At 33.6% G+C, this 21,703-nt stretch overlaps 2 protein-coding genes across 2 annotated transcripts in view; both read left to right on the top strand.

Moving 5' to 3' along the window:
- The window catches only part of LOC133190024 (TPR and ankyrin repeat-containing protein 1-like), a 490,694-nt gene that overhangs the window by 128,156 nt on the left and 340,835 nt on the right, over nucleotides 1-21,703 (top strand). The gene's annotated exons all lie outside the window — the stretch shown is intronic.
- On the top strand, nucleotides 17,081-20,632 carry LOC133190143 (prothoracicostatic peptides-like). Its single transcript, XM_061325608.1, has 2 exons — nucleotides 17,081-17,171; nucleotides 19,448-20,632. The coding sequence occupies exon 2, from the start codon at nucleotides 19,462-19,464 to the stop codon at nucleotides 20,317-20,319; it is 858 nt and encodes a 285-aa protein (XP_061181592.1). The 5' UTR covers nucleotides 17,081-17,171; nucleotides 19,448-19,461; the 3' UTR covers nucleotides 20,320-20,632.

Here is a 21,703-nt window from a genome sequence, read left to right as displayed (position 1 = left end):
ACCGTGACAAAGCCTGCTATTGCTCGGACTACTTATCTGTCTGTTTTTATAAACTACTTTTAAAAGACCGAAGAAAACGCAGCTAAAGTATGATGTAGGTGTTCAAGTTAAGATTCTGAAAAAAGTAGAAAAATTGCAGTTAGCAGAATAGTCACTTGCAGTGTATAACTTCATTCTCTCTATTTCGAAACTGAAATGGAACCACTAATTGATGGAAGATGTCCAAGTTAAGAACAACTATGTAAAATTTGTTTTCATAACATGGTACCCGAGTATCCGAAAGAAATATTTCCAAACATTCGATTACACGATTCAAACAAGCTAATTCAGAGAATTGGTGTCCCCCGCTTAGGGAAAAAAGAAGAGCATGCGCAGTTCGGGGGGGGGGGTCACACTGCCTCCCTGTATTTGTAGAATTATTAAATGTATACATGTATATTGTAGCAAATTAAAAAAAAGCCAATATGGATATAAAGATTTCATTGCAAAAGCTGCAAAGCTTCTTGAGATATCGCCGGAAACGTAAGTGTTACACACAGATGGAATTTATGAATTTACGACCTTGAACTTTGAACTTTTGACCTCAAAATCAATAGGGGTCTTTCTTAGGCCACAGGGAGTTGTTTTGTAAAATTTCATTGCAAAAGCTCAAAGAATTCGCAAGATATCGCGCGGAAAGTGTTAAAACAGACAGAATTTATGACCTTGAACTTTGACCTTTTGACCTAAAAAGAAAAGGTTTCTTCTTTAGGCCATAGGGAGTTGCTATGCAAAATTTCATTGCGAAAGCTCAAAGGGTTCTCGAGATATCGCGCTGAAACGAAAGTGTTACAGACAGACAGAAATACAGACAGACGGACGGACAGACAGACCCAAATTAATATTCCCCACTTTCAGTGAAAGTGGGGGACAATTACGTAACTTGACAATCACTAAATTATTGCAACTACTATAAGTTTCTTCGATAAGTTTTGGTTGCATGGAGCGTATTTTTGTCCCCCGCTTTCACTGAAAGTTGGGGATATTAATTTGGGTCTGTCTGTCCGTCCGTCCGTCTGTATATCTGTCTGTCTGTAACACTTTCGTTTCCGCGCGATATCTCGAGAACCCTTTGAGCTTTCGCAATGAAATTTTGCATAGCAACTCCCTATCGCCTTAAGAAGAACTGTATTGATTTTGAGGTCAAAAGGTCGAAGGTCAAGGTCATAACTTCATAAATTCTGTCTGTTTTAACACTTTCTTTGAGCTTTTATTTGAGCTTTTGTAATGAAATTTTACATGACATCTCCCTGTGGCCTAAGGAAGACCTCTTCGGATTTTGGGGTCAAAAGTTCAAAGTTCAAGGTCAGAAATTCATAAATTCCGTCTGTGTGTAACACTTTTGTTTCCGGGCCATATCTCAAGAAGCTTTTGAGCTTTTGCAATGAAATTTTATACCATAACTCCCTATAGCCTCTCTCGCCCCTCTCGAAGTGTCCCACCCCTAGACAGAAAATGATAAATGTCTTACGGACCCTGTTTAACGATAGAATGCGTTTCGTGTATTGTTAATGTAGCAGAAGAAAATACGGGAGATAACTCTAACTCAGTTCATTTACTATGAAAAATCCCGTGTAAATTTGAAACGAGTAAAAAACGTTGGTGAAAAAGTGTTGAATTCTTCCATAATATGGATTAAATTTTCAGATGAAAGGTATTTACAGTCTCAAAAAGGTTTGTTATGATTAATTTGACTGTTATTTTCAATGCAACTTTATTAATTTTCTCCAAAATCGTTTCGGAGCGATTCTGCACTTTTCTGCTACATTACGGGTATATGGGGGCATTCTAACTGTGGTGAGGGTCATCCCGAGACACAGTTAGATTATTCTAACGATGCACCCCGTTTTTTATTTTATTTATTTATTGTATTAAAAGTTGCTTGGTACTATTTTTAGCACAGGGGCATGTGGAGTGTTATTACGTATAATACAAGGTTGTCGGCGGACTTTATATTCTAATTACATATGTTAGAACTGTTTAGTAAAGGCTAAATTAGACACCATGTATTGATTAAAATTTTGACAATATCGAACGTGAAAATAAACATTATATGTGACTTAATGTTTGCATTTAATGTGGAGTATATTGGAGTACCTCTGTGGTCTAGTGGTCTGATGCTCGCTTAGCAAGCGAGAGGCCCGGGTTCAATCTCCGGACGATTCTCTTTTTTTTTTAAAATGTTTTTTTTTTCTTTTTTTGGATTTACTAAATGATACTATTCAACATGTGAAATGAAAAAGTTATGATGTCTGGCGTGTACAAACTCATAAAATCATTATTACAGTGTGATAAATATTCTGTATATATTAAAAAGAATCTTCTATGTACATGATGTACACATATTAAAGAATAAGCAATCAAATGTTTATATCCATATTGGCTTTTTTTAAATTTGCTTCAATATACATGTATACATTTAATAATTCTACAAATACAGGGGGGCAGTGTGACCCCCCCCCCCCCCCGAACTGCGCATGCTCTTCTTTTTTCCCTAAGCGGGGGACACAAATTCTCTGAATTAGCTTGTTTTTAAACAATCAAGTCGTTTATCAGTTTTATATTTACAAATTTTTTTTTAAATTTTGAAATGAAGCTAAATTTTGATTCTGTTGCATCGTGAGCAAAAGCAGTTCTTCACACTCTTTTGAACTTCAATATAATTTGGGGTGTTATACTATGTTTCTATTACAATTTTTGAAAGTATTTCAATGTAAAGTGACATTCTCCAATGTGCGTTGATGTACTCCGGAATTCGAAATTTTTGTCATGAAGTCTTAAACTATCTTAAATAATTTTGGAAATTGATTTATGCCTAGCTTATTCGATTTCGGTTCTCCAAACTTTTCCTACTCTAATGCCCTGTTCACACGGAGAGTTTAATTTGAATTAAACGTAAGTTACTGCGAATTAAAGTTGAACCGCGTTCACACGGAGAATTTAATGCAAATTAGTTTAATTCGAATTAATTTACTGCGCATTAAATTACTTCGCATTAGCTCCGTGTAAACGCTAAGCGAAGCTAATTCGAATTAAATTTTGACGCATGCGTAAGGGCAGAATTAAGTCACAGGCCACATGTCGGTGGTCAGATATAGGTATTTTTGAGTGGAAAACAAAGGAAAATTATCTTAATTACTAAAATGTGTACAGACACTGTGGCATTACTGTCTCTTTACTGTGCTTGTAAAGTGTGGAACTCTGTATCTTGAGTGTTTTGTGATATATATATATATATATGCAATGTATTTGTTTGTGCTGTAGAGCACTGGTTTTTGTTTTCGCCCTACATCTTCCTTGATTAAGTTCATGTGTGGTTTTGAAATGTCCTGTAAATACGTTAACTATAGAAATCTGTACATACGTTGCCGAGAATATCAGCTATCCTTTCATTTAAGAAATAAAATAACCCTACCAAACACATATTACACTTAAAAACTCGATGAAACGTAATTTATGTGCAAAACTAATTAACAAAGTAATGTTAAAAGGAAATTATCAATTTGTACATAGCAGATACGTCATTCAGTGCTGAAACAATATCATAGTAGTTGGACAACTTAAAATTACATCCTACTTAATTTTTTACACTGAGTAGATCGAACAGATTCAAAAATGACAACTTAAAATTATATTCTACTTAATTTTTTAAAACTAATTAGAACGCAAATATTCAAAAATGACATAATTACAAATTTACTGTGTGTGAGTATGTGTGTAAGGGTGTGTGTGTGTGTGTGTGTGTGTGTGTGTGTGTCCATTGACAAATATCTTTCTAGATTGCAAAATCGCAGAAAGTTGTGTGGTTTTTTTTTTTTTTTACAACTCTGCAAGTTACATTCATTGATTTTAAGCTAGAGACTAGCTTTTAAAGTAGATTAGGATTATTAAATTGATGTGGACATGTCCTTCTTAACTCGAAATTAATTTTACATTTGTCTACCAAGCGCTTGGTTATCCCAAAAGATATGCTCTAATGAGCCTCTCGCTTCCCAGTGCACATTCACCTAATTGGGGAAGTCTATGCATGCACTATTGATGCTTCGGTTTCTCTGTTGTCAACATAAATTTTCCAAGATTTGACATTACTTAAAGAAGAAGCAGAATAACGTCTTTAGATATATGTCGATCCTTCAAGCATAATAAAGAACAATTTTTAAAAGAATCTATTTTAAGAGATTTTTCCCCGAAATTAAAGTATACATTACACGGGAGTGAGACTGTATTGATCTTGTTTCGATATTTCAGCAGAGTCAACTTAGTCCTACTGATTCTTGTGTTTAAAAAAAAAAAACTGATAAAACTATTACCTTCCCAGCAATGCTGTGGAATATATATATGATAGGAGGGTTACCATAAAATAGGAAAATGAATTGAAATCATTAGATTTGTAACATTTCATCTGTCTGGATGGTAATCCATGATCAAACTCGGACTTATTCCTTTGCTTTAAAGGAGAGCGTATCTACGCTGTGATAAATAGATAAAGATTAAGAAGTAAAAATATGTGGATGTCATTGTTTTCGTTCTCGAATGTGCAGTGTAAATTTAAGCTTTGTAATTGATAACAACTATGATTTCATATACTTAGCAATACGCTTAGTAACACTATCACCTTTTTTCATAAAAGAGATTAGGTCTACAACAATTGTGTGAAAGGTGTGTCCTTGAAAGAAGAGATATTTGTTGTCAAGATGCTTAACTACGCACATTTGCACTTTGTACCAAAACATGTCAGACTTGCACGTTTTATCATGATCACATTATCTCATGTCCATTCTATTCTTCCTGTTTTAAGAAGGATTTCTTTAGTTTGATAACTTATGTTTAATTGAAAATTAAATGAATATTATATTTAATATGAAATTTGATGATAATTTTACCAAATCAACTTAGTACTGAGGGATCAAATGAGATTGCTTAGAGGTCACGTGATGGTCAGTCTTCAAAGAAAATACATTTGATGCATTCATAAACACATTTTTTTTTTTTTTTTAATATCAATTAGGGCGGGAACCAGACTTACTTGGGCAGGGCATTTGATCCCTCAGTACTAAGTTGATTTGGTAAAATTATCATCAAATTTCATATCAAATATAATATTCATTTAATTTTCAATTTTACCAAATCAACTGTACTGAGGAACCAATGAGATTTGAGAGAAGTGCATCAAAAGTATTTAATAATTAAATTAACAAACATTTTCTCATATATATACATATTTAATATTTACAAATCAAAATATACACCATTTATAACATACAGCTAGTACATCAACATAATGCCATGATTCTCTGACTGTCATTTCGTACAATTCATTAACAAATGTTCTCCCATAGTATCTGAGAAACTATGTCTTTCTGATAAAATTTTCTAAATACACAATCTGATGCCCAGCCTGCAGATTTGAGAATAGTGTTAATTGGTACATTACACTGTTTTGCAGCACTAACTGCTGCACTCCTTGTACTATGTGGTGAAAATTGTTTGATATCAATGCCTGATTTACTTAGCACAGTTCTTATCCAATTTGCCACTGTCTGTTTACATATCCTATGGAATGGCTTAATTGTACTAATTAACAACTGCGTTTCATTTTTCCTTAATCTTTTTGTTCTTTCAATATATACATACAAAGTTTTCACAACACACAAGTTTTCATTTGCAAAATACTTAAACTCAAGAGGTGTCAAGTGATACCCAGGACGGGTTTGTTTCAAAATGTCACCAATATAAATTTTTACACCAGCAGAATTAAATTTTATATTTCTAACATCTATCAGATGAAGCGTTTGACTCCGCTGACCTGATAACAAAGCTAACAAAGTAACAAGTTTATGAGATAACAATCTAAGTGATATAGTATGAAGAGGCATAAGAGTCTCTAAATATTCTAAAACTAAAGAAACATCCCAAACATTGTTATATTTTGGTAATGCTGGTTTAATATGAAAAATGCTTTTCATGAACCTTTTCACTATGCTACTATTTACAACTAAATTTGACTCTTCATTTACTAACTGAAGAAACACAGCTAAACATGATTTAGCAGTATTGATGCTACTGTATCCTAGCCCCTGTTTGAACAGTTCTGTAAGAAATAAAAGAATGTTATTTACAGATGGATAAAAGTAATCAATCTTCCTTCGTTCACAAAAACACATCCATTTTTTGAAATGCACCCAATACTGTTGTTTGGTTGAAGATCTCCAAGATGAAATGATGATTTCGGAAGATTCTTGTGGTATTCCACGTTGTCTGAGAACTTGCCTGATAGTTTGCATGCACAAAGTCTCAGTTTCTTTAATGGGTGAATTCTCTCTGGCTCCATTGGAAATGACAATATTTTTTGTGTGGGAGGAAGAATGATCGGATCTGCTACTAGGAGTTTCAACATTTTCGTGAACCAATGTTGTGTGTTCCACACAGGTGCGACCAGAATCATCTCTGCTTTGTCTATCTCTATCTTCTGCAGCAGTCTGCCTATACAGCTGAAAGGTGGAAAGGAATAATACAAAATATTACAATCCAATTTTATACTAAAGGCATCAATTGCACATGCTGTTGGATCTGGTAGGAAAGAAACATATTTTGGTAATTTATTATTAAGTCTAGAAGCAAACAAATCAATGTTTGGTTTGCCAAATATAGTACATATTTCTCTAAAAACATGAGAATTTAGACTCCATTCTGTATCCATGGATAATTTTCTAGATAGCTCATCTGCCACAATATTTTTAGCTCCGGGAACATGATTCAATGTGAGCCATATATTTCTGTCCATACACCAAAGCCACATTTTTCTGGTCAACTCATGAAGTAAAGGTGATTTTCCTCCCATGTTAGACAAATAAGCCACAGCTACTGTGTTGTCTAAGAACAATTGTATGTTACAGTTACGTAATGTTGAACAAAAACACTGTAAAGTAAGGAAAGCTGCTTGCAGTTCCAAATAATTAATGTGGTTTTGTTTTTCACTATAAGACCAGTGACCACCTGTCTTTTTTGTCTTATCACCTTTCACATGCCCCCCCCCCCCATCCTACTTTTGAACTATCGGTTTCCAATGTTAATATAGGGGGTTCCCTGCAAATTGGTTTAAAGCTAGTTTGCACATTATCAATCCACCAGTTGAGTTGTTGTTTGCTTGTATTAGATATTGTCATTTTTGCAATATAATCTCCTTTGACCATTTTTAAATTGCTTTCTTTTTCATGTTCTAAAGATTTTGTAAACAATGGAGCATGTTGAACTGCTGGTTCACAGGCAACCAATTTTCCTATCACCTTTGCAAACTCACGAATACAAACTTCATGTTTTTTCAGAAGCTGTGAACAACATTGTATCACATCGTTTGCTTTGTCATGTGTTAAACTCACAATCATTTTCTCCGAGTCAAGAATAAATCCCAAAAACACTATTTGTTTTGTTGGTTGAAAAACTGACTTTGTAGGATGAATTGTTAATCCTAAACTGTCTAGAACTTTCACTGTTTGATCTACATTTCTTATACATGAGTTACAAGTATCTCCTTGAAGTAAACAATCATCAATATAAGCAACAATAGAATGTCCCAACTTTCTTAGATGTGAAAACACAGGTTTCATAATTTTTGTAAATACTCTAGGTGCTGAACTTAAACCCATTGGCAATGAAGTAAATTGAAAACGTTGTTCTTCCCAATAAAATTGTAAATATTTTCTATCTGAAGGATGAACCGCTACCGAATAATAGGCATCCTTTAAGTCAACAGATGCAAAGTAACAATCTTTTTTCATCAAATTAATGGCTGACTTAAGGGTATCCATTTTGAAATGAATGTGTTCAATGTCACTGTTCAGTGGTTTTAAATTGAGGATAATTCTATACCCCCCATCCTTCTTTAGTCTGGTGAAAATGTTAGAAATATATCCACATGTATGGTCATTAGCTTTTTCTATAATACCCATTTGTAGGAATCTGTCAACTTCTTGTTGAACATGTAATTTTTCCTCACTTGAAAAGGGAATATTTCTTGGCATCTTAGCCTGTTGTGGTACACCAGAAAATTCTAATTTATAGCCTTGCACTTGTTGAAGAATCCAGGGATCTGATGTTATTTTTTCCCAATTTTCTAGGAATTGTTGAATTTTTCCTCCTTGAAAATTTTCTGGTGTATTCACCACAGAGTAAGTACCATTCAAATATTGTAAAGCACTTACATGTAAGTCTACTTCTTCTGTGTTTGGTTGTGATTTTTGAACATCTTTGGTTGTTGGCGCCTCTCTAAAAAAGTTGCCTTTGTGTTTCTCTGTCCAACTGCCTGTGGCCAAACTTGGGATATGATGCTTTATATCTATCATAAGGTTGGTATCTTCTGCTGTTTCTGTCTGTCCCATTGGACTGTACAATTTTTCTGCTGACTCTACGAGCATCAGTAATCTCCTTAATCTGTTTATCAAGATCATCTCCAAAGAGTTTGCTTGTGACAGGGTTGTCTATGGCACACAATGTTTTGAATTCTTTGGTCAGTTCTGGTTTCAAAAAATCACGGCGACGTTGCGATAAGTCAGCAAATGCCATTTGCATGATCTTGAATGTGTCATTTGCTAAGGCCAAAGCATTCCTTACATCTGTGGTTTTAGTCTCCACTTTGCTTGTACACTTTGACATCAATAAATCCATTAGATGTAATAGTGGGTAAAAAGCTTTACACACCAGAGTTTGTGAATTTTGTAATTTGAGGTCACTGTCTCGTGCTTTTCGCTCAAGGGAAGTCCATATCCCTTTGTTCACTCTTGGAACCTGTAAACTTTCACAGTTTTCTGGTTTGAAATGTTTAGCTAATAGTTCTTTTCTCTTATCTTCGTTAATCCGAACACAGATACCATCATTGACTATTTTAGCCAATCTTTCATTCACTTTTCCAGAACATTTCTCATCTTGTTCATAAAATTGTTCAATCTGTTTGATAAGATCATCGTCTTCGTCGGAATCCGCCGCATCAACATTCAGTAGATCATCTAACTCTGTATGAATATCAGGCTGGTCCAGTGTTCTCCGAATTTCCTCCACATCTTCGTCGTCCGATATATCGAACTCCGGTCTGTCGGCGTATATTTTCTCTGACTCTGTTTGTTTTGAGGTAATTGAAGTCTGGGATTTGAGATTTTTTACCTCAGACACTAAACTGTTTAATAATGACTGTTGTTTCGTCAAAATTGCCCCAAGCGTTGCTTCATGTATGGGCGCCGCCATTGTTCCGCATTGGGAAGTCTCGTGGAATCTCGCACGCTTATCAGTGGCGGATCGGATTTCATTCGTTTCTGCGTCCAAGATCAATTGACTGCTAAATGGCAAAGTCAAAAATTGAGTTCCAGAATTGGATGCATTTTCAGTCCCAGAATTGGGCACATTCTTATCATTCGACCCAGAATTGGGCATATTCGCTTTTGCATTTATATTGCAAGTCCCAGAATTGGGCACAGTTCCATTTGCCTCATCACCCAGAATTGGGTTAGGCATCGTATTACATAAAATGTTTTTCCAACTTCTAATGCGTTTTCACCGTTGCGTTAGCTAAATTTGCGTTTTTTCCCCGGCCAATTCACATAAATTTTGTATCTGCACTGAAGAATTGGAAAGTTCTGCTATCCTGTAAATTTCTAATAAACTTGATATAACACTGAAAAATCCACGTCTTTACATCTTGAGAAACCTCTAAACACTGACCATCACGTGACCTCTAAGCAATCTCATTGGTTCCTCAGTACAGTTGATTTGGTAAAACATATATTAATTTACATAGCCATTGTAAATATGTAATTCGAATAAGGCCACCTAGTTTACTATCGCATCATAGGGCCAGCGTGATGCGATGACCCCTAAAAATGCCATAACGATAATGCAATGGCGTTATGATGACGACGCGATGCATGGTGCAATAACGATAATGCAAAAGTCTATGGCATGATGACATGATGATGATGATGATGCAATCAAGCGATGACGATGGAACATGACAAGATGACGAGGGCGCGATGCATCATCGCTAGAGTATCGTCCCTTATCGCACCATCGATTATGGGTCGATATTGGTCGATACTGTATTGTGACGGTGCGATGGTAAACTTTGTAGCACTGTCCAGGTTCTATGGCAAATGGTATCGAGAAAAATCATGTATTAATACAAGACTCATTATTACAACTATATATTAAAAGAACTTTGTTTTAATTCTACGTCTGAACGTACAACTTATACTCAGAATTACTCTTTTCTAGGATAAAATTCTTCAAAATCACAATTCAGACATTAAAACTTTTAATATTCTAGTCAAGCTCAGTCGGTAGAGCGCTCGCTCCGTGATCGGGAGGTCGTGAGTTCGAATTTCGGCAGCAACTGACCAAAGTCGATAACAAAAATGGGTAGCAACTGTCCCTCGTCATGCGCTCGGCACTTTGAAGTGAAAGTTGCGGGTCCTTCGGATGAGACCTTAAAAACCGAGGTCCCGTGTCACGGCAGGCGTTGGCACGATAAAGATCCCTCGCTGCTCAATGGCCCTGAGTGCCGAGTAAAGGTCAAAATTTGAAGCCCTTCACCGGTATATGGTAACGTCTCTATATGAGTGAAAATTCTCGAATGGGACATACAATCAATCAATCAATCTAGTCAAGAAAAAGTGAGTTCGATCGACCTTATCTACATGTACATGTATACTGGATTCCTAAACTTCATAAACATCCTTACAATCAAGGATACATTGTAGGGTTCAGTAACTTCTCTACAAAGCCCTTTACTCCTCACAAAAATATTAACTGCTGTGAAGGAGAAACTTCAGACGTACTGTGCTACAGCACAGAAGTGGTGTAAATCAGATGTGGATTCTTTAAAAAAAAAAACAAAAAACAAAAAAACAAAAACAAATAAACAAAAAAAAAAAAGACAAAAAACAAACCAAACAAAAAAAAAACAAAAAAAAAAAAAACCCAACAAAAACAAACAACAACAACAACGAACAAACAAACAAAAAACACCCCCCCCCCAAAAAAAAAAAACTGCAAAGAACGTTTAGAAAATTGAAAAATAGTATGTAATGGTATCCAATTTTAATAATTTTTAAAAAAAAAATCCATATTTTTTATGGAATTTCTTGTCTTATAAAATTGACTTTGATAAAGATTTCGGTCGCCCCCCCCCTCTCTCTCTCTGTCTCTTACACTTCCGCTTCTTCACATACAAGGGGCAATTGAAAAGTTCTAAGAACTGTTTGATATAATGTTAACCATTTAACAGAGATTAACGAATTTAATATCGTTGAAAAAAGGAGGAAAATATGCACTTATTTCGAGGTTACTTTCTTATTTTTAAGACGTATTAACTCCGAAAAATGACGTCAGGATCAGTGTGTACTGAAAATTTGCATTTTTTGACCACATGAAAAAATCGGAATAAGGCTGTACGTCAAAGGCTTTTTTTGAAAAGATATTCAAAGAACATTTGCATGGTGCTAGAGTAAGACTATAAGAATGCTACCGTAAATTAGCAATTCCATATTTCATCTTATGGTTGGTCAATAAGCACGGTTTATGACCGGTTAAGTTATCATAAACATTCATAAAACTTTCTAAGCTTTCTATCCTTTCTAAGGAGGAAACAATATATCAGTTTTGAATATTTTTAATATTCCCAACAACCAACATGAATTTGAATTACCATATTTATACTGGATTTTGAAACTACATAAAAATCCTTCCAAACAAAGATACATAGCGGGTTCCAGTAAATGTTCTAAATATCATTGGTCATTTGCAAAATTATTTTGTTAATAAGCATTTTGATTGTACACACAAGTACTCTGAAGTTAATATTAAAAAGATGCTTGAGTTTCTGATTGACAATATCTATGTAGAGTTTGGAGATCAGGTCTTCCAACAATCTGTTGGAATTCCAATGATTACCAATTAGCAGACCTATTTTTGTATCCTTATGAAGCAGAATTTATTCAAAAACTTCTACATGAGAAGAAGAAAACACTTGCTGTGACCTTCAACTCGACATATCGACGTCATATTAGAAATTAACAATAGTTACTTCCATTCATATGTCGACTCGATATATCCCAGTGAGCTTAGAATAAAAGATAGCACAGAGTCTGATATATGTGTTTTAAATATATATTTTATACTAGAAAAAGACGTTAATGGTGACCTAACAACAAAGCTTTATGATAAACGTGATGACTTAAGCTTTTCTTACTTATGTAGCAATATACCCTTACCACCTGCATATAGGGTTTACGTATCTCAGTTGATTCGATACACAAGAGTATGCTCTACGTATGAACAATTTCTAAAACAAAAAAAGCTATTGACAAACAAGTTGAGGAAACAAAGATATCGACAGTCTCGTTTGAAGTCATTATTTGGCAAGTTTTATGGTCGATACAATGACCTTGTCAGCACATACAACCTATCATTGAGTCAAATGCTGACTGACGTTTTTATACTAATTGTTAGGCCATTATTTATACACTAAACTGTCTACGGATTTTTCCGGGTTTTTTTTTATCAAGACAAGAAGCACACAGCGGGTGTGACCGGTCGGCAGGGAATGCTCACTCCTCCATGGCACCTGATCCCATCTCTAAATTTAGAGGTCCGTGTTTGCTCTGCTCCAAGTTTGTATCGTTTCATTGAACTTTCGAGATTGAATACTGTTCGTTATCTTCATATTTTATTCTACCAAGTCTCTTTCTTTGCTCCTCACTAACATGCTTAAAGTGGTGAAGGAGAAACTTCAGGAGTACTGTGCAACAATATATTCTAGAAGTGGTGTAAATCAGATGTGGATACTTAAAAATTCCAATGACGAAGTTGACAATCACAGGAGGATAGTGGACGGTGCTGGCATTAATTCGTCAGGTGTTTTGACCAATTTTGCAGGAACGATTCAAGCTCAACAGAGGGTTTGCTAATATATATATATTTCCCATATTTTCTCATAAAACCAAAATGGCGCGCGTGTAATTGTAACCCCATCGTAACTCGATATGTTTGCAAATTTAAACTCACGGTTAATAAATAAGACTGTAAACATCAATGAAAATCAGATGTATTTTTTGAGTCAAAAGTAATACTGAGTTTTGTATCGTCGAAATAACATGCTTTGTTTAACATACTCAGAACTATAGGAGCTCCAGATTATAACTCCGTATGATAGAATGTAGTCTATGTGAACATTCTCTCAACTGGCAAGTGTGTCTGTTAGCGTGCATCCATGTAGTGAAAAAAAGTTGACATTAATATTTTGCTTCGCTGAAATTGCGTCTCTTGTTATGTCATTTTTATGGTCAGTTTACTAAGGCACAGGATTCTAGCGTCCTGTCATTTTTGAAGTTATTACGCAATAAAAATCGCAAAATGACGTCACAATTCGTATATATTTCCCTGGTCTTTTCAATGATACCAAACTCATTAACTACTGTTAAACGGTAAATATTTTATCAAACAGTTCTCAGAAGTTTTCAAATACCCCCTTGTACTTAGAAGAGCATTTTCTGTAATTTTAATACATTAAGGACCGGAAAAAATTTTGACGTTTAGCAAACATTTGAGACTTATGCATTTTTGTAGGAGTGAATTCAAGTTAAGAACATTTTTAGCACAGTCCAGTGCGCCGTCTGTGTCAACGCAGCCGTCAATTTTAATAAAATTTTGAATATTATATACCAATTTTTAATATCAACTTTTAAGTACTGTGTCGTCTTCTCACACCAAACAATGAAATATTTTATTTAAATGGGGTTCTTCTGCGTAATTACTCAATATTTGCACATAAATTCATTAGTTATTGTTGGTTTAATCTATGTACAGAGTTTCATTAATTTATGACACAGAGTATTTTACATCTTTGTCCGTGATGTGTTCTGTATTAATATAGAAAACAAGATATACATGTACCTCTGACAGGCAAAACACAACTCTATAAGGAACAAAGGCAATTCAAGAGGCGATTACTTTTTATTAAGAAGGCCTTGAGGATAAATGGTTTTTAATAGTTAATGCTTGAAATCGTCATTAAGTGACCAAGGGACTGACTAGGTTAATAAAAGGAATTAGTATTGATTACTGCGATTACTGCGTTAATTAAATAAAGTCATGATAATGTAAACACAGTGAATGATTAAGTACTTGGAGAAACGTCAAGGTTTTCTTCAGCTTGCTACGTAAAGTACTGTATCGTGTTGCAATGCCTACATAAACGCGCAAATAATTATTAAGGACTGAAACACGTAAAATAAGGCACTGTTAAATAAACTGAATTTAAAACTTTTTTCTCTCTTGTTTCCTATTGTTGTTTGCATTCTTTAAAGGGGTTTTAAACTTGATGAAAAAAGATAACTAAATATATAGTACATTATATTGTATATTAATCAGCTGTTGATTCAAATTGCAGACAAATTAAAATTTGTAATAAGTTAATTTTCTCTTTCCTTTTTCCATTGACCTTAGTTGACGTGTTACATTATCTATTTTCTGTGAAACAGGATAGTATCATTTATTCTTTATGATTATTTTTTAAAATAAATGTAAACTTACCGGGGGTGGGGGCAAAAATGCAATAAAAAGTCACAGTTTTGATGGAAAATTGATGACTTAAATGCTAGATCCATTATGACGTCATAATTGATATTAACTTATTTTTTTCCCTGTACTTTACAGCTGTAATAGAATTATGTAGAAAAAGAAGGATTTTCATAGTATTCAATTTGAAATCATGTCATAGGTAAATCCGATACCTACATTCAATTTATTATCATTTTAAAGTAGAGGTCAAGAAGATAGGAAAAACCGTTTTCTGAGAGACCGTGGGCAATACTGTAGATTCCTTATTTTTCGCGAGTACTTATTATCGCAAAATGCATGGCTCTTGAACGTCAAATTACGAGAACAATAATTCGAACGCGAGTCGACGGTTGATCAAGAGATTTTACATTGAATTCAGCAACATAAAAAAAAAATCGAGTAATTTTATTCCGCGGGTGGTACTTCTCGAAAAATTAAGCGATATAATTAATTCCTCGTGTACATTTAAGAATCTACAGTATTAATACATTTCCTTTTTCTGATATGAAAGAAAGCTCCATTAAAAATGACAGGTTAAAATGTTTTTTCATCGAGTTTACCTAAAAGTTATGTCCCGAAGCACTCTGTTTTACCAATCTATATTTGTAATGGATCGTTAAAAGAACTCGTTTCTAAAATTTGAAAAATCTTTAGGCACCTTTCATTTACTAGATCTTGACCTTAAATAAAGAATTTGTACGGAGAAAAAACTTAAGGGCGTTTCTTTTTCTGCTGCAGTCGCTTTTTTGGACTCACGTGTTAAAAAATACATTTTATAATAAAAGGTGTTCATAAAACTGTAAGAATTGTCAATTTGATTAAAATAAAAATATGGCTAATGCATTATATGCATTTATTAAAACTGTGTATTATCTGCACAGACCTGCCTATTCAAAGCTTACATGGAATCTCGAGATATTTTAGCGCAATATGACGTCATTTAACACTTGCTATATTCCATTGTGACAGAAACAACGCTGTGTGAGAGCTTTTGCGGAGATCAAGTACATGTAGCCAACGGCCTCACGTAAACAATATGGTAATCGAATGTACAGCGTTCTTTAACACATATAAAATTCTCCACACTTCATATCATGACTACATGTAGATTAAAAACTTTATCAAAAAATTTAAAGTAGTTTCATGAGAAGTGGAATTAACTTTTTTGTACCATGTATTACAAATAGTGAAACAAAACTATTATTTTAAAAGAAATTAGTCATAAACACATCAACAAAAGTAATTTATCAAAAAGTTATAAAATAGGCCGTTGTATGCTTTTATTGAGTGTAGAATTTTCAAACGTTTTATTTCTTCTTGATTTTACTGAAGTTTTTTGTCAATGAATTAAAAACTTAAAAATTCCCAGTCATTATCTGATGAGAGGTTATTAGTAGTTCAGCTTGCTGAATGGAAGTTGGTTTGGGTCAAGAGAAAGGGATTTGCCCTAAGAATAAAATTAACCAAAATGAAATATTTAATAATTTCTAATAGAAGGTAAAAAGCTAAACAAAAAAGAAAGAAACTTGTGTCCATTTCCACTCTAATATACCTAGGGGGTGATCAATCTTCTGTTCATCCCCTAGATGAGCACATGCCAACATTAGAAAGAAAAGTAATTATTAAAAGTTTTTTACTTATGGTGTTGAAATTTTTTTTTTTTTTTGAAAAAAGGCGCTTTGTGCAGATTCGAAAGGAAAGAATGTAATCTCGGCATATATTTACTACCAATAAACACAAATCAAAAAATTAATTATTTACATACGGTCTGCAAACAAAGTGGTCATAAAGAGAACCGTAAGGGCCTCCGTACAAGAGGACCACTAATAATGTACCTCATGAATAAAACATTGGGAAACCTATTGTCATAAATATGATGTACGTCTATGTCGGGATAATTTAAAGATGAAGGGCCAATTCAGCCTGAATCATTGATATCCAGATTAATCAGTTTGAAATTTTTCTATTGAAATCGGAAATTATATCCGTGGTATAAAATCAATATTGTTACTGTTCTTTTATTTGAAAATTCTTTTTGATAAGCAATTACCTAGGGAAGCACCATTATGAACGATTTCATATAATATTCAAACATCGGCTTTTTTCATTTTCTCAGATTATTATTGACATACTCCTGTTTTTCCTACAACATTCCTATAGCAGACAGCGTGAGCGGTAAAGGAATTTTCAAATTAACAACATTTGAACAATTGCATGTTGTATTAATAAACTTTAATAATTAGAATGTAACATATTTGAGAAGGGGTTTAAAATTCTGACAAGTGTTATGAAAAGTTCTTCGATGCTACTACAAGATCCTCAGAGATCAATCGTCAGTGAGAAACTCGAGGTCTGATTGGCTTCGCCTCTCAGTAGAGGCGTAGGGATGAACGCAAGCACAGTCAACCGCCTCCGCCAGTGTTTTCAATAAGAGTATTAAAGCTGAGACCTCAGTAATTCATGTGTCACTCTTTTTACTTGTAATTGATAGAGATTTTTTTAGAACACTTTCAAACTTTTCCCAAAAGGTAAGACTACAATTCATAGTCAACTTTTTCAGCTTCATAGCCACAGCTTTCAACTTTGCACTAATCAACTTGTCAATTGCTTGATTTAGATAAGAAGTAAATTTGTTTTCGATATGCTTTTAAGTTTGATAAGAGTGAGGCATGTGTTAAAAATACTTTCTTAAATTTTGATTTCTCCTTGCTTTATGTTTTGGGGATTTATTTTCTGAAATGACTTTAGGAGTTTGGTGTTCTCTTTTTGGAACCTTCGGGGCAAGATGTAAAATTCTTTATTTGGAGTTTCCATGTATAGCTTTTATTTAAGAGATGAACACTGAAGTTACTGTTATTTAATCTTGCGGTATTGTTGCAAACAATTCTCACTTGAGACAAGAATCACTCGTTGAATTTACATGCAAACAAGAGTATCGAAACTCTGCTATCGTTGAATTTATATTTCGGGCGATAAATTTTTAATACATATTGACGTAACGTTCCATGAATTCTTCATATATTTCGAGTCACCTGAAATTGATACAGACAATAAAAACTGGCTGATGAAATAAAATTCTTTTGATATCTGTTTAGCTATCGGGTTTAACCTATAGAATTTTATATCTACTTCCCTTTGATAACAGAAATATAGATTGTGCTGTCATGTTTTTGTTGTTTTAAATTTCTTTTTTGACATTTAATGAATCACAATGCATATTTTGTAATTTCTCACTAAATTTATTTGTACGTTTGTTCTTTCTAGCGAAAAAAGAAACTTTTATCGTTTAAATTATCAATACCATAGAACTCGGTGAATGATATTAAAAGTTAGGCATTTTAAGGTACAATTTTCCACATGATGGAACTCTTTGAAATGCAAGCCGTTCTATATACATGAAATACTATATTAGTCATTGCAATCTTAAGTTCTAGGTTTGATAACAACCTTAAGCGTACAAGAAATATAACTGATTTTGATTTAATTTTTTTCCTTTCTTTTTTTTAAAATAGATCGAATTATTCTGTAAATTTGTTTATTGCTTCAAAAGTAAAGACGTTGATTTTCAGGGAAATCAAAATAAACACTATGGAATTAAAATTCGGAATGCGGGTAAATTCAAAGGCGAAAGATTGTTAACAGCACGCAATTTACGACACATGATTATAATGAAAGAAAAATTATTATTTTAAAAAATATCACATGATAGTCCTTTAGCGAGAAAAATAATAGTCTTTCTACTCAATCTTGATTACACTGTCTTTGCATCGAAGTAATCTGGTCACGTGGATATTCTTTGTCTAGAACTGTCAACCCATAATTCGATTAGTTATTCCCACATTTCATCAGTTTGCGCTCACCGACTGAAAAGGTGATTTTTTCCGATGTAAATCTGTTTCGTTTGTGTTTTATTACCATTGAAAATTGACACCTTACTTTAAGTTAATTTCAACATGTATTAAAAATGTCGCAATCCACGGCGAATGAAGCAAAAGTACAATTATGATCATTAATAAGTCAACTTATGATTTTGAATGAACTTCACAAGCTTTAAATTTCTTCAAAATAATTGTATAGATAATTCTACATGCTGTAAAATTTTCTAATTTCAGATAATATATTTCACATAACAAAATTATTTTGCCCCTTTGTAAACTGATTGCTGACATTTCAGTTATCGAAACCAGGAAAATCGCAGTTCCAATCAATTAGTATTTGTTTAGCTGATTAAAATTAATCTGCAAATCACATCCTTGAGCCATTGATATTCATATATACTGTTCTTTTCCATTACTGTAGCAGGTATAGAAAGTGTCAATTGTTTTCACAAGATGAATGAAAACCGTCACTGTTGTCGGACAAACGATCTTCCTCTTCCGATTACAGAGAACCAGAATCCATCTAATCTGCCTACATTGTTTTCCTGATAATGAAATAATATGATCGGTCATCTTTCTCAATATAAAATATCGAAACACAAAACATCACGATCTCTAGCCATTTTTCAACCCAATAATGGTTACATGTACCCTATTTATTTGTTGTTAATATATATATATATATATATATATATATATATATATATATATATATATATATATATATATATATATATATATATATATATATATATATATATATATATATATATTTATATATATATATATTCAATTCTGTAAAAAGCATATGCAACCGATTTGCAAATTTGCATAGGAGGGTATATATAGCGTGTTAATAAAATTAATATCAGATGAAATTTCTCAGGTCATTAGAATATACTATTAATTGAACTTGTCTGTTTCAGAAATTACAAAAACAATGCATTGCGATCTTCACCAGCTGTATCTGTCCTCTGTAATTCTCAGTCTTGTCAAGGTTTGTGCTTGCCTGAGGACGAAACAGATAGAAACATCGGTCACTGACCATGATATTGTGAAAAGACATGCCGGACTAAGTAATAGTTACGGTGATGAGCTAGAAGGATACGATCTGGATCCAAAGAGAGACAATAATAATTGGGATCAATTCCCTGCCTGGGGGAAAAGACAAGCAAAACGCAGATGGTCTTCGTTTAGTGCCTGGGGAAAAAGAGGTTGGTTGGACAGATTGATCAGTGCTAACAATAACTGGGGCAAACGATGGAAATCCATGTCGAATTCTTGGGGAAAACGTCAAGCCCCCATGGAATATGACGGACTAAATGATGAATACATTAACATTAAGAAGAGATCTGTCAACCCCAAATCCAGAAACAAACGGTCAATATCTTCCGACCTTTCATCTGGAAAAACTGAAGAAAAAAGAAGATGGTCTTCACTTTCAGCATGGGGAAAACGCAGTGATGATTCCGAGAAGAGGAGATGGTCATCATTCTCCGCTTGGGGGAAAAGAAGTGAACCTGAAAATTCAAATAGTCACGATAGTGAAGACGATATTACAAAACGGAAGTGGTCGTCTCTTTCAGCATGGGGAAAAAGAAGTGATCCTGCAGATAGGCTAAATAGTGATGAAATTATAAAACGTAAGTGGTCTAGTTTTTCATCTTGGGGAAAACGTGGACTACCTTCTGATATTTCAAAGAGACTGCAATCCTATTGGCGACAACGCCTCTTACAAGATAGTGGTCCATGGATGGAACGAAGAGGGTGGAACGCTCTAACCTCCTGGGGGAAATGAACTGTGGATTTAACAAACACAGCACTAAATACGCTCATTTTACTCTCAAGATATGTTTTCCTGGAAATAAATAAATTTTAGCAAGAATTTGTTTCCACTTTAAGTTTTTATCTTTTAAAAAAAACAAACTAAAGTAGTTTCACATGATTCAACCACTCATCTTGAAACTTATTCCATTGTTTAAAATGTTTTGCTTTTCACTAAAGTATCATATATTTTTAATACATACCTGTGCTTAAGTTGTTTTTCTTTACTTCTGTGACCGAATGAGAGTTTGGCCACGTTGTTCAATAAAATTAAGTAAATTATGAAATATGTTTGCGCCTTTTAATAAAAAGGAAGCTTTTCATGAGGATTTTTTAAATGTTTTAATAGCATTCTAAGGGATCACGAATAATGGCTAATAATGTCGCACATACAATGTCCATTAAGGAATTTTTTTTTTAAAATTTTTTTGAATTTTTGGTGTGTAAATCACACAGACTTGTACGTAGGCATATTTTTCATGAAGCGCTAGCGCGCTTCATAAAAAATGTCTACGTGACAAGTCTGTGTGATTTAAACAAAAAACTCACACAAAACTGAAAAACATTCCTTAAATATATCATTTAACATTGTATGATATATAGACACTAGTTCAGTATCCACAATTTAAAATACATGTACATATTTTTCACATGACTGTTCTGACAATGTAAACTATTTTCTTTTCTATTGCCGAACTAAAAGTATCCAAAAATTGTGATCCCTCAAAACTCTTAAGTTTTGCTTTGACGATTGTAAATTGACATCCTTACTACGATTGTCCCAGAGTTAAAGTTGAAGAAATAAAACAATCTTCATATGGCCCTTTTTTTTTGGCACAAAACCAATAATTAATACAAAATAATATTAATAAAAATAAATAAATGATGCGAAGTTTCAGTTAGAAATGTGTTTGAGGATTCTTTTTAGGAGCCGTCTTCTGTTCCTAAATTGTCTGTTAAAAGCTGTAACCTTATTACTAATTATTCATTCATATGTAATCTAACTGCTTTGTTTCAATACCAAAACTTGGGATTTCTGACCTGTTAATCTCATGTTTTTCTACGGAAATAAATAAATCCTTTTGTGGACTTAGGTAAACATCATTCTGATTCTATACACGACTACTCCAAAAAGATACCATAGTTCCTCATTGAAAACACCTATGTAGACTTTGAAGAGCAGGTTTCCCAACAATATGTTCGAATATCCAAGGACACTAACAGTGCTCCTTTATAAGCCGACTGAAAAACTCTTACTGGCTTTCGATATCATTTTGATAAATTGGCAACGCTTTACCAATTTACAATTAATTTCAACTAAGAATATTCATGTCAACTCGATATATTAAAGTGAACTT

The sequence above is a fragment of the Saccostrea echinata genome, unplaced genomic scaffold, assembly GCF_033153115.1.
Source record: "Saccostrea echinata isolate AGI-Se365-2 ecotype Australia unplaced genomic scaffold, CSIRO_AGI_Sech_v1 ptg000020l, whole genome shotgun sequence".
Taxonomy (NCBI): domain Eukaryota; kingdom Metazoa; phylum Mollusca; class Bivalvia; order Ostreida; family Ostreidae; genus Saccostrea; species Saccostrea echinata.
The sequence above is the reverse complement of the archived record's forward strand: the minus strand, read 5'-3'. Positions and strand labels throughout refer to the sequence as shown.

Excerpts from the sequence above, each read along its gene's own strand:
- LOC133190143 (XM_061325608.1), top strand. The coding sequence starts at position 19,462 with ATGCATTGCGATCTTCACCAGCTGTATCTGTCCTCTGTAATTCTCAGT.